The sequence below is a fragment of the Hypanus sabinus genome, chromosome 14 (assembly GCF_030144855.1).
Source record: "Hypanus sabinus isolate sHypSab1 chromosome 14, sHypSab1.hap1, whole genome shotgun sequence".
Lineage (NCBI taxonomy): Eukaryota > Metazoa > Chordata > Chondrichthyes > Myliobatiformes > Dasyatidae > Hypanus > Hypanus sabinus.
In genome coordinates this window covers 104713882-104727841 of record NC_082719.1, presented here as the reverse complement: position 1 = coordinate 104727841, position 13960 = coordinate 104713882, and the positions used below count along the sequence as shown (strand labels likewise).

The 13960-nt window shown below is 41.2% G+C and overlaps 1 protein-coding gene across 3 annotated transcripts in view; it reads left to right on the top strand.

Annotated features, from left to right (window-relative positions):
* ctif (CBP80/20-dependent translation initiation factor) overlaps positions 1 to 1468 on the top strand; it is a 226744-nt gene extending 225276 nt beyond the window's left edge. For all 3 annotated transcript variants that reach the window (XM_059989755.1, XM_059989754.1, XM_059989753.1), the window contains one exon: positions 762 to 1468. In XM_059989755.1, the coding sequence (XP_059845738.1) occupies positions 762 to 977 (216 nt within the window). In that variant the 3' untranslated portion in view covers positions 978 to 1468. The remainder of the gene's footprint in view (positions 1 to 761) is intronic.
* Positions 1469 to 13960: the final 12492 nt, after the last annotated feature.

Below are 13960 nucleotides of genomic sequence, written 5' to 3'. Positions count from 1 at the left end.
AAGTGAATCTCAGAGTTTTGTATATGGTGGCATATATGTACTTCGATAATAAATTTACTTTGAATTTTAATAATGGACTCCAAGATCTTCCCAACCACTGAATTTAGGCTAACTGGTCAATAATTTGCTTTCTTCTGCCTCTCTCCCTTTTCGAAGACTGGACTGACACTTGCAATTTTCCAGTCCTCCAGAACCATTCCAGAATCTAGTGATTCTTGAAAGATCATTACTAGTGCCTCCACAATCTCTGTAGGTATGTCTTTCAGAACCCTGGGGTGTCACCCAACTGGTCCTGTTGACTTATCTACCTTGAGACCTTTTGCCAAGAACCTTCTCCTTAGTAATAACCACTCTCCTTACTTCTGCCCCCTGCACCCTAGCCAGAGACTCTAGATCTTGGCACTCTAGCCAGAGACTTTTTCCCAGGGCGGAAATAGGTAATATGCGGGGTATCATTTTAAGGAGATTGGAGGAAATTATAAGGGGTTTTCAGAGGTAGATTTTATTCACACAGAGAAAGGTGGGTGCGTGGAACGTTCTGCCTGAGGTGGTGACAGAGACAGATACGTTAGGGACATTTAAGAAACTCTTTGATAGGCACATAGATGAAAGAAAAATGGAGGGTTATGTGGAGTAAAGAGCTACCTTGATCTTAGAGTATGTTTAAAGGTCAGCCCGACACTTTAGGCCATGGGGCCTGTACTGTACGGAACTGTTGTATGGTTTATGTTTTGACGTGTGCCCATTGGATCATTTGACAGCTGCAGAGCACAGGCAAGTTACTGGAGGAACAGTTGCCAGAGATGATGACAGAGCTGCTGGCCACCGCACGTGACAAGATGCTGGGCCCCTCCGAGTCAGCACTGTCGAGGTCTCTCCTCCTCGAAGTTATCGAGCTGCATGCCAACAACTGGAACCCGCTAACCCCCACCATCACACAGTACTACAACAACACCATCCAGAAACTAACTGCTTAAAAAGCCTGAGAAACAAAAGCAAAAACAGCAGGGGGGAAATAAAAGAGAAGCCAGGAAGGTGGAAGATCAAAATATAGGAAGGTGCTGTCTTTTTTTTAATACACAAAAAAAAGACTTTTTATTGGAAAAGAGAGGAATGTATTACATAAACCAGAAAGTCCCAGCATGCTGCAAATCACTTTATGAGTGCATTTTTTTTTTCATTCGAGTGCCAAACCTTCCTTTTCCCTTTCCTGTGTTTTTGATATGTGGTTCATCAGTCCACAACACAGAGACCTGTGGTTTGTATGGACTGAAGCTCGCCTGGTATTGTGTTGGGTGTGTGTATGTGTATGCGCTCTCTCGTGTTCTGTTTGATCTGCCATTCAAACAGCCGTGTTGCTGGCAAACTGGCAGAAGGTAACATTTAGCACGTTCAGTGCCAGGCTCAAATCAATTACTTTGTTCGAGGCTGGTTTTAAATTGACCTACTGTTTTCGTTTTATGCATTCGCTCACTCCTGGAAAAAGGGAAATAGTTAAAACACATTTACAGTAGAACTTTGCCTCTGGATTCTTTTAACAGAAAGCTGAATGTTTTAAGTTCTACGGCTTTAGAAACAATATTTTGAAGCTATGCATTGGTTTAGATAATGGGAAGTGCAGGTTTTGAATTAAACTGATTCAAGGCTAAATGCATGAGAAGTCATGCCTCAGCCTTATAAGCTAACATGAATTTTGTGATCCCAAGCTATCTGCCAATATACTAAGGGAGAGACTATCCCACAGACTTAACAGTATTTAGTTTGAATGGCAAGTGTGTGAAACATTTAAAATAACTCTTGGATTGGATTTTCCAACAGTTCAACTGTATTAATGAGTAAAATAGTTCCTCAAATCGTCTCTTGTTCAGTCACACAATGTGCATGTAGGAACTATCTTTATAATAATTGTGCTTACAAAACCAGAAGTGAGACATAATGGGTTATGAACCTAATCTGGTTAATGCAGAGTTGAGATAATGTTAGACAGACTATTTTTTAATAATGTTGCTGATATTGCCATTCTCAAATGACCTTTCACCGTTCCTTCAATACAACACCTCATCAGTTTCATATGTACTTGTTTGGCTGTAAAGTGCTTTGGGACATCCTGAGAAATAAGACCACTGTTTTAATGCGATTTTTAGTTTAATGGTTACAGAAGATTGAAAGTTCAAATTTATGTTGCTACCAGGGAATTCACTACATACTCTGTTGGTCTGTGTAATAAATATTGTCTGAAATATCTTGCACAATAAGTGCAAAGTGTACCATTTGTTGTAATGACCTCAATGAAGATTCAGTGAATTTGTTGTGACGTTTTCGATTGGAAAGGCAGGAATATCACTGTTATCTGCTATGACCACAGCTGACAGAGGACACGGGAGATCTAGTCTCTGATGGTAACTACGTATGTATGTAAGCAGTGATGCTGGATAGCCAGTGTAGGTAACAGGTAATAATTCAAATTGTTCATTGGCTGACCGTGAATTCTTTGGTGTTTATTACACTATAATAGCCTCTATTAAGGTCTTTGAAGGGACCTTATTGGAGATTGAAACCTTTTTTTTTAATAAGACAGTGTGCCAGAATGAATTAGAATGGGTTCTAGAGCACCTGTCTCACGTTCTGCAGGTTAAAGGGTCAGTGGGGTCTGCATGTCAGTCTGGTCCAAGGGGAAGTGGCAATGGAGGACCAAGCTTAGCTCAAATGCACAGTCCTTGTTCACATTGGAAGTGTTAGCAATGGGTTTCCGCTGGGTTTGCTGCTCAACTCCCTTGTTTTTTGTAGTATCAGTGATGTGAGTTTAATGTAGAGTGCATGATAGGAAAGTTTCAGGTGATTCAGAAGTAGTGTATGTAGTTGATAGAGGAGTATGCTTTAGAATGTAGACTAATAGACATAATTGAGGCATTTGAGGAGAAAAGTGGTGAATCTGGACAAGGAAAGAATATTTGCAGTAAATGAGAGGATTCTGACTGATGCAAAAGGGCCTTGAACAGAACATAAAGATATCAAGGCAGGTCACTAATGCAAAGATACTGCAGTGCTTTCTTTGAGCTGAGACATACAATGTAAGCAAAGAATTAATGCCTCAACTGTTTGCAACAGTCTACTGATAGAAATGGTATAAAAAGGTGTTGAGGTTTACAAGGATCTTACCAGAACTGGAATAAGACCATAAGGTATTAGATGAGGTTGTTCACTTTGAAACAGAGAAGACACTTACTTGTCCATAAAACTGGGCAACCTACAGGCATAAACTGGAAGAGCCTGTCTTTCTTCACTGAAGGGTTAAAAGCAATGAATCTCTTCTGCAACCTCTATGATGCTGCCACATTCTTCTTGAAGTCTGGTGACTATGAAATGTAGTGTAACCCCAGCTGTGGCCAAGCTCGTGTTATATATGTTCAAACACAGTTTACCCTCAACCAATAAAGGCGAGTAGGCCATGTGTGTTATAACCACTGTTTCGACCTGTCCTGCCGTCTCGGTGAATCAGTGGGCAGGCACAGCATAGTCCCTTCGTTCCCTCAACATTTCCATTTATGCTCCAGTCCTTCATCTTACTCTTCTCTCAATCCCATTTCACATCTGTGTGCAGACCCATGCCTGTTTGTTAATTTTTAGTCTGGTTGGATAGAACTGAGTTCCTGACTGTTTCCAGGAAACACTGAATTCTAAATGTATGGAGTAATCAACTTGCAACTGATACAAGAGGACAGATTAGAATTGGACATACAGCCTATTAGACAGAGCTATTGTTGTGTAGCATGCTCCTGTAATAAAACTCTCTTCAGTAAATCACTCAATGTACCAATCTGTAAGTTTGTCATTTTTGGCTCCTCCACTTAGGTGCAAGAATGTAACTGGACAAACACAGCGGTGTCCCAACAACAGGCATTCCATGTTTGGATTCCGCTCGTGTCTGTATCTAACAGGAACTGTTATATTTTATAAATTAATATTTCAGTATCAGCTTTATTATCACTGACATATGTCATGAAATTTGTTGTTTTGCAACAGCAGTACAGTGAATGACATAAAAATAATAGAAGTTACAATAAAAATATAAAAAATGAATAAGTAGGGTGAAACGAGCAGAATAATAGAGTATTCATAGGTTCATGATTCATTCAGAAATCTGATGGCAGAGGGCACTGTTCCTAAATTGTTGAGTGTGACTCTCCAGGCTCCTGTACCCCCTCCTCGATGGTAACAATGAGAAGAGGCATGTTCTGGGTGGTGGGGATCCTTCATGATGGATACCACCTTCTGAGGCATCACCTATGAAGATGCACTTTGGTGGAGAGGTTCGTGCCTACGATGGAGCTGACTGAGTTTACAACTCTCAACAAGATGTAAAGGAGACCTGCCTGCACAAGCCCTAATCCAGTGGAAGATGCCAATGGGAACTGGCTGCCCATTGATACCTTTTTACATTTAAACATTTTCCCCTCACCCTCTTCTTTCTCAGGGGCCTCCTGCATTGTGACCTCAGCTCTGACTTGCCTCCTGGACCCTTTCTTTTCCCCCGAATCTACCCTAACTACGTACCTGACACCATGGACTTTGCAGCACCAGGCCCTCACTGGTCCGCAACTCCTCACGTAGCCAGCATCCCCTTCCTGCTGCCAAAGAACTTGTGAGCCACGGCATACCTGCAGCCACACAATGCATAGAACGCTTAGCCAGCCTGCAAAACACTGCAACCATCGTCCTGTCTTGAAGAGGAAAGGAGTTTTTGTCTTTATGTAATAAGTGAATTCTAACATTAAATACTAACACATTTCTGTGGATCTCTCCAAATGAGGCACCACACTCCTTTTAACACTGGCTGCACAAAAAATAGGTCAAGCATTATAAGTGTACATGATGACACTGCACTCGTGCATGGAGATCAGGAGAGCCCTTGCTCACCTTGGATGGGAGTCCTGCAGTTAGGACATAGAACAGTTCAGCACAGGAACAGGCCATTCAGCCCACGATGGTGTTCTGATCCAATTAAATTAGTAATCCAAAGGGCAGCATTACTAATCCCCTCTGCCTACGCAATGTCCGTATCCTTTCCTCACATTCATGTGCCTAACTGTCTAGAAGTCCCTAATATTTCTGCCTCTACCTCCACCTCAGGAAGCCACCACTCTGGGTGTAAAAGAACTTCCCCTCACACCTTTGAAATTGCCCCCTCTCACCTTGACCTCTGGTATTAGGCACTTCAGTTGTCCTTAGTGGACTTGAGAAGGAATGCAGTGATGACCAGACATCCGTTGATCTGTTGATATGCAGATCTAAATGTTTCTCACCCCCTGTACTCTAAAAATCAGCGTACCTACTGCCTTTTACCCAAGGCGATGGTATATATGTGATTTTCCATTGTGCATCATTAAAAACTTTTACTGGGTTTGCATGAAATAACTTTGTTCACGGGGTGCTGTGCAGTCTAGGCAATGCAATGTGATGGCATGCAGTTAAAGAGGCAAATGCGATGCCCAGTGCCCAACCTGCTGACGGTTGCAAACTCACCTCCATCATGGCCAGTAGCCTCCCTACCTGCCATCCAGGACATCTTCAAAAGGGGAGGTACAGGTGCCTGAAGATACACACTCAACATTTCAGGAACAACTTCTCCACCTCCGCCATTAGCTTTTGGAATGGACAATACCTCACTCTTTTGGCTCTGCTTTCCACTGTTTATTAATATACACGCAAGTACTGATACTGAGAGTGGGAGAGAGAGAACAGCAGTACAGAAAAACTAAATTACAATAAAGAATATTTAAATTATAAATACTTATTGCAATTTATAGTTTTTGAATGTATTGCAATGTAGTGCTGCTGCAAAACAAATCATTATGTTGTAACTATATGGAGTGGTGTTAACTCTAGACTAGGAGAGGGAGGATTTGAAGAGGCTGTTGATCAGTATGCAGGAGAGGATGTTTGCTTTGTGCAGAGCAATCCACAGAATCCCTCCGGGGCTACAAGCAGTCTCTCTGACAAGGAAACTTCTGTTCAGAGGGAATCTCTTAGATATGCATGTAATTTAGGGAGGACTGCAATGTAGGCAAGTCCTCATGTGTGGTCTGTATTCATCCTGTGAACTGAAGGAATGATTACTGCAGCATCAGGCAGCCAACAGTCAGGTGTGACACAGATCTACTGCCAAGTTTCAGAATTATCAAGGGACTAGGAAATTGAGAATAACACCAACCATAAGAACAATCCACGTGCGGGCAGCGAGGACTACAACCTCACACTTATTGCTGTAGTGTGGCCTGCGTAAAGATTTCTCATCAGAAATCAAAATAAGAGGCTGTTGTCACTGTAAGCGTTCAGTGGATGTGATATATTAGGTGACTGAACATTTCTCTGTCTTTCACCGCACAGTCTCTGAGACCCACGTTCCCAAATCGGCAAGTGAGATGAATGTTGGGTATAAAAGGGAAATGCGGCTGAAGGTAACAGGAAGGCTCAGTTCTGAATGTAAACATTGCTTAAATAGCAGAAACTCTGAGGTGGCCTGACAAAGTGTGTAGTTGGTCTGACTAACACAAAACGCTGGAGGAACTCAACAGGTCAGGCAGCATCTATAGAAATGAATGAACAGTTGACATTTCGGGCCGAGACCCTTCATCAGGACTGGCCTTAGCCCAAATGTCGACTTTATTCCCCTCCATAGATGCTGCCTGACCTGCTGAGTTCCTCCAGAATTTTCTGTGTGTTGCTCTGCACTTCCAGCATCTGCAGAATCTCTTGTGTTGATAATTCCTCTTTTAAAGGCTATGTTATCCAGGAAGTAGAGATAGTATGGATTAATTGTGAATAAGTACAGGCTGTTGTTTACTGCACCACAGACACAGACATGACATGATTACTGATGTTATTCTAGGCTCGAGCAGGAACTCTGACAGGATGGAACTCAGCAATGTATGAGAATGAATTTCTCGGCTTTAACTGGGATTACTTATCAGAACTCAGTCTCCATTGGTACGTTTGTTCATTTACTGAACTGTGTCTGGTCACCAAGAGGTGACGACAATGCTGGGGTCCCCAATCTTTTATTTTGCCATTAACCAAGGGGCCCACGTGCCTCAGACTGGCAGTCCTGTTCTAGTGGATGGGAAATCCATCATGCTTGAGGTGAAGAAAAGGTTTTATCATCCATTAGACTGGACCAGTGTTTGTGAGCACACTGTACTGTGCGCTAAGCTGTCAGGGGCTAATGCAAAGTTCCACAAAGTACCTGCTCAACTTTACCAGTTATCTGACTGCACCTTCATCGGCTACAGTCAAAGCTTTGTACATCCAAGGGTCAGTGGAGTTGTTGGAGAGATGGATATTACTGGGGAATTCCCTGGGAAGCAGCAGTTTGTTACATCTTGGGAAGACATAGCACCAGACAATGCAAGGCGCTCGTGAGCATTCAGTGTATATTGTTATACTGCAATCTCTGGAGTGTGACTTCAACATAGAACTTCTTAATCAGAGGCAAAACCTCTACTGAAAGAGGCATTGCTTCTGTCATCATTCTTTATGCATCAACCCAGAGGTTTCAGCAATAGAATTATGTGGCGATTTTTGAGAGATTCATTTTCCTATATTCCACTTGATTTTCAGTTTCCTCCATTTACTTTTTGAGTCACTTGAGACTTTGAGATGAGTCAGCTGCCTTTTCACCAGCGTATACTTCATCATATAGGCTGGCCTCCCCAAATTGGCCGCTATGTTTCCTGCACTCCAACATTGACCCCATTTTCTGAAATTCTTCAAAAGCCGTAAAGATCTTTAGGGTGCCCTGAAAGATGGTATAAATGTAGTCTTTTTACCAAGACATGTGCCGCATCATCAGTAACTAATGCACATTTTTATCACGCATCTTTTTACCATGTTACATTTCTTCGAGAGTTCTCTATGTTAAATCAGTTCTATTAAATAAATATTCCTTTCCATGATGAACACCAAAATATTTTTTGAAGTCTAATTGCAACTTATTTAATATCTACTGATATACGATTTGTGCTGTGTATCTATTGTCATGCTCAGCAAGTTATTTCTGTTCTTGTTTTATTTCCCTTAATTAAATATTAAAGCAAATGGAAATGATTAACTAGTCATTGTACTTCAGCTTTTAATCTGTTTCATTTACTTAGAGATACAGCACAACCTTCAAGCTGCACCACCCCAGCAAACTCCGACAAACCTGATTTAAAACTAACCTATTCACAAGACAATTGGCCTGTGGGAGGAAACCAGAGCACCCGGTGGAAACCCACACATTCCACAGTGAGGACGTACAGAGACTCCTTAAGGAGGACTCTGGAATTGAACTCCAAACTCCAACACCCAGAGCTGAAATAGTGTCACATTAATCACTACGCTACCGTGCTGTACCGTACGTTAGTATGCTGCTGAAGAGAACATCAATAATAACTAGCTTTATACTGGTGTAATATCGTTAATGTGTTTACTCCATTAAGCAACATTATCAATCACTTACCAGTATTTAATACCTATCCAACTATCATTGTTGGATTCATTTTGTTGCATTTTTTAAATGAAATAGAACATTACAGCACAGTACTGGCTATGCAGCTTTCAATGACCTTTTAACCTACTCTAAGATCAATCTAACCCTTCCTCCCACAGAGCCCTCCATTTCCTATCATCTATGTGCTTATCTGAGAGTTTCTTAAATGTCCATGATGTATCTGCCTCCACCTCCACGCCCAGGGCATTCCACGCACCCACCACTATGTAAAGAATATTTCTGACGTCACCCTATACTTTCCTCCAATTCCCTTATTAACCTAGCATTAACAATTTCTACCATTAGAAAATATCTCTGGCTGTCCAATCTACTTATGCCTCTAATCATGTTGTATGCTTCTATCAAATCACCTCTCATCCCCTTCGCTCCAAAGAGAAAAACCCTGGCTCACTCAACCTATCCTCAAAAGACATGCTCTCTGATACAGGCAGATCCTAGTAAATCTCCCCTGCACCCTCTAAAGCTCCCACATCCTTGCCTTAATGAAGTGATCAGAAATGAACACAGTGTGGCTAATACCATATAACTTCTCCTTTTCCTCTGTTCCTGTACCTTGCAAATTAATTAACTTGCATTAAATTTAGCTAAGGTTTCTTGAGTGATGTCTCCACTGAACTTGGAGGAGTTCAAACATTTGCCTGTTTTTCTTTTGATGTAGGGTATTATTTGCATCAAATTTTTTTTTGCTAAACTTTCAATGTATGTGAATACATTGAAAAGCAAAAGATATTTGGAATCTGTTGCATAGGGAGTAAGGAAATGGAGTTTACAAGTTGGCTCGAAGCTAGTGTTCATTCAGTAGACTGTGTCCTGCATTTTACATTTGCCACAGTTTTGTCTATTTGAATCATCGAATAACATTGCTGTGTAAATTTCTGTTTTAGCCCTTATTCATTTTTCAAAGTCAAAGTAAATTTATTATCAAAGTACATATATGTCATCATATACAGTGCATTCCAGTTAATTGTGACACATTGGGACCAGTATGTTTTGAGCCAAGTGGCTGCCCCAATTAGCAAAGTTCCATGGAAATAGTTAAAAATATATAAAGAAAAGGCAAACTACAGCGTAGTTTGGTAGCAAATTATGTATTTAAATAAAGTACAGAATAAATACTGCCAAAACTACTACAGTACTATAAAACTATTAGTTCCTGATAGTTATTGATGGTGATTTTCATCTAGTACTTTAGATTGCCTAAATGAACAAAATCAGTGCAGACACCTCATGCGGATAATGGTCTGCCTTCATTGCCTTCCTGCATGAAGTGTTATCATATTCCAACAATACATTTCCTGGTACAAAATTATGAAAAGTCACTGCTTTTTGAATCGTATGTGACTGATGCTATTTGAAAACTTTTCACTCTAAGCGCGGTGTGGTGTCTGATGGCTACACAAGTGCACTCAACTAATGCTGGTTAGAAACTGCTCGGCAGCAGTTTCCTGTCCCAGTTAAGTGGCATAGTGGCCCAAATAAATGAAGGGAGTCCCAGCTACTTTCTCAATTTGATTTTGTTCTTTAAGAATTGTCCCAAATAAGTGGCTACCTCAAATAACCAATGAGCCAATTAATCGGAATCTACTACATTTGAGATTCATTTTTTGCAGGCATTTACAGGAAAATAAAGAAATAGAAGGAAATTTTTGAAAAACTACTGTATTCATAAACAGACTGACAAACAACCAATGTGCAAAAGAAGATAAATTGTGCAAATAAAAAAAGATACTGAGAATATGATTTGTCAAGTCCTTGAAAGTGAGTCTGTAGGTTGTGGAATCCGTTCAGAATTATCCACGTCTTTGGTATTGCTGGCAAGGCCATTCCTTATCCCTAGTTACTTTTGACAAGATGATAGTGAGCCAATTTGAACCACTGCAGTGATAGGGATTTCCACGATACAGACCCAATGACAACAATCCAAACTTTCACATCAGTATTGATAAGGGATTTCCACGATACAGACCCAATGACAACAATCCAAACTTTCACATCAGTATTGATAAGGGATTTCCACAATACGGACACAATGACAATTCCAGATCACACTGGTGTGCAACTTAGAGGGGAACCTGGAGGTGGTGGTGATCTCGTGTATCTAATGAATTTGAGGGGTGAAGTGACAGTCACCTACTGGATAACAAAAGTTGATTGTGTAAATTCCATGCACTTCAGTCATTGCTGGCTGCAACATAAGTCATCTGTCGTGGAATGGCATCAAGCTTTTGAGTGTTGTAGTAACCAACTTCTTTTGGGCACGTGGAAATAGGCCACTGCGCAGTACCTCATTGATGTTTGAAAAACCATTGTGTCAGGATTGAATTGCTTTCTGCAGGGTTAAAGCCATAATGGTTACGTGGCCAGTCCATTTGAATTTCTAGTCAATGTGACTTTACTGATGAGGTGGTGGTCTCTTTAATTGAAGATACAGGCCCCTCTGGCACAATGAGCTGCACGGCCCAGCACACTGCCTATTTAACCTTAGCTTAATCACAGGACAATTTACAATGTCCAATTAACCTACTAACCAGTAGGTCTTTGGACTGTCAGATGAAGTCCTAGCGCTCATGGGAAGAACATACAGGGGTTGTCAGAATTGAACTCACAACTCTGAAATGCCCTTAGCTATAATAGCATCATGCTAACCACTACACTACAGTGGCACCCCAACATGTTGTCTGGGGTTTTTGTGGCCCGTAAGTAACCTGTCACTTAGCAGCCCATGTCTGTGGGTTGTATTAAGAGTAAACAGCCTCTGTTGCTGAGGAATTCCAGATAGAATTGAATATTACACAAGCTTCCCTTTATCTGACTGAGATTGAAGGAAGGTCATTGATCCAGCAGGTGAAAAACCATAAGACATAGCAGAATTAGGCCATTCAGTCCATCTAGTCTGCTCCACCTTCTTGTATCTTTTGACACCCTGACTAATCAAGAACCTATCAACCAGTTTAAATATACCCACTGACTTGGCCTCCACAGCTGTCTGTGGCAATGAATTCCACAGTTTCACCACCCTCTGGTTAGATTAAAGAAATTTCTCATCTCTCTTCTAAATGGATATCTCTCTATACTGAGGCTGCGCCAACTGGTCCTGACTCTCCCACTACAGGAATTATTCTCTCCACATCCATTCTATCTACGCCTTTCAATATCCAATAGGGTTCAATGAGATCCCCCCTCGTTCTTTTAAAGACCAGTGGGTAGAGGCCCAAAGCCGCCAAATGTCCCGCATACATTAACCTGTTTATTCCCAGGATCGTTCCTGTGAGCCTCCTCTGGACCCTCTCCAGTGCCAGCACATCCTTTATTAGGCGAGCCCAGAATTGTTCACATTACTCTGTGCAGTCTGGACCAAAGCCTTATGAAGCCTCAGTACTCCTACGGACAACTTGAGGTAAACCCCTGATGTGTGATGATAGCCCTCCATAAACCAGTTTGGCACCGCGTAGAGAACTGGTTTGTGTTGTCATTTGAAGCTGTTTCAGAGTCAGGTATAGATATGTGACTTACTATCATAGTAGCTAGATTGGGAATTAATATCACTTTGAAATTCCACTTCAATCTTTTTAGGACAATACTTCTCAAATCCTTCCAGTTGGAATACCCGTACATGAATCTTCCTTTTAGGTATTTGGAAATCATATGAATAAAACTCATAAACACCCTTACTCTAGCAAACTCTCTAATAAAATATAATGGATTTTTTTGTTCTGAAATTTCCTGTCAATAGACACCAACCGGGCTGACCAGGTTCCCATGGCTCGGTTTGCCCTCATATCTTCTTGAAGTCAGTGTAGCTTGCAGAGTTTATAATCTGAAGAATCAAATCCTGAAGCAAGAGGGCTTTGATTAGCAATAGAGAATGTTGGAATTGAGGATATCTAGTTTTGATCACCCATCTCTCCTCTATGTTATTATTGTCCTCATCACTATTGCCAAATTTAATTTTGTGGAAACCCAATGGTAGACTTGAAGTTAGTTTCCTTTGAATATCCAGTAGGTTGTCTTATGTGAGCAGTTTAGGGCCCCTTATCTAGGAAAGGGTGTGAAGAGGCAAAGGAGGTTCATAAAAATGATTGTGGGATTGTAAGGCTTATCATATGAGAGCATTGGATGGCTCTGGGCCTGTACTCGCTGGAATTTAGAAGAATGAGTGAAGGTCTCCTTGAAATCTGTTGAAAGTGGAAAGCAGTAGAATTGATGTGGAGAAGATGTTTTTTATGGCGGGGGAAGTCTAGGACTAGAGGGAACAGCCTCAAAATAGAGGGGCATCCATATCGAAGAGAGATGAGGAGGAACTTCTTTAGCCAGAAGTTGGTGAATCTGTGGAATTCGTTGCCACAGGCAGCTGTGGAGGCCGAGTCATTGGATATATTTAAGGTAAATGTTGATGGATTCTTGATTAGTCAGGCTTACAGGGAGAAAGCAGAAGAATGGGGTTGAGAGGGAAATGGATCGAATAGCCTAATCCTGCCCCTGGATATTATGGTCTTCTTTGTCTACTCAGACAAATAAACAATTTAAAATATCTGTTGGATCCCCATTTTTTCCTAAAGCTAAAAGATTTCATTTTGATTTTGATACCTATTCCACCTGTCTTTTCATATTCCCGCTTATTCTCAGTTTTGTCAACTTCTGTTCCTTCCCAATCTATAGGACCTGAGGTGTAACAGCAGTTTGGGTAGAATGTGGAGGTACAGAGTCTCTGCAATATATCTGTTACCTAACCACATTAACCAAGTCTTCTGTAATTCTGTACCCAATTTCCCTTGGGATCAATAAAGTATGTCTGTCTGTCTGTAAGTGCCAGTAATCCTGTGAAAGCAAGCAGCATGTATCAGCCAGACGCAGTACAAACCCACATCAAGGAGCACAGGAGGTACATCCATTTGGGTTACCTGGAGAAATCGGCGGTACCAGAACATTGCATTCACAATGGTCCTAGGAGTGACTTCGATGACACAAAGCTACTGTGCCACACCAATGGCTTTTGGGACCTCCTGGTGAAGTAAGCCATTGAAAAATAATTTTAGCAAAGATGAAAGTCTCACTCTAAGTAAGTACTGCAATTCGATTTTAAACAAGGTGGGACAGTGGAAATCTGATTGGATGAGGACTAACCAATCAGAAGAGACAGCCTACAGGGGTATAAATACCACTGGCCTAGAAATGCCCAGGCATCATCCCAAATGAAGATGGCAGAATTTGTCATTGAAATGTCGGTAAAAATCAATAGCTGGAAGTCTGAGAAGAGTTTATTCGTCAGAAGGGATAACTTCACTCACCCCATCACTGAGGTGTTCCCACAACCTATGGACTCACTTTTAAGGACTCATTTCATGTTCTGGTTATTTATTTATTGTTATTACTTCTGTTTATCTGTTGTACTTGCGCAGTTTGTTGTCTTGT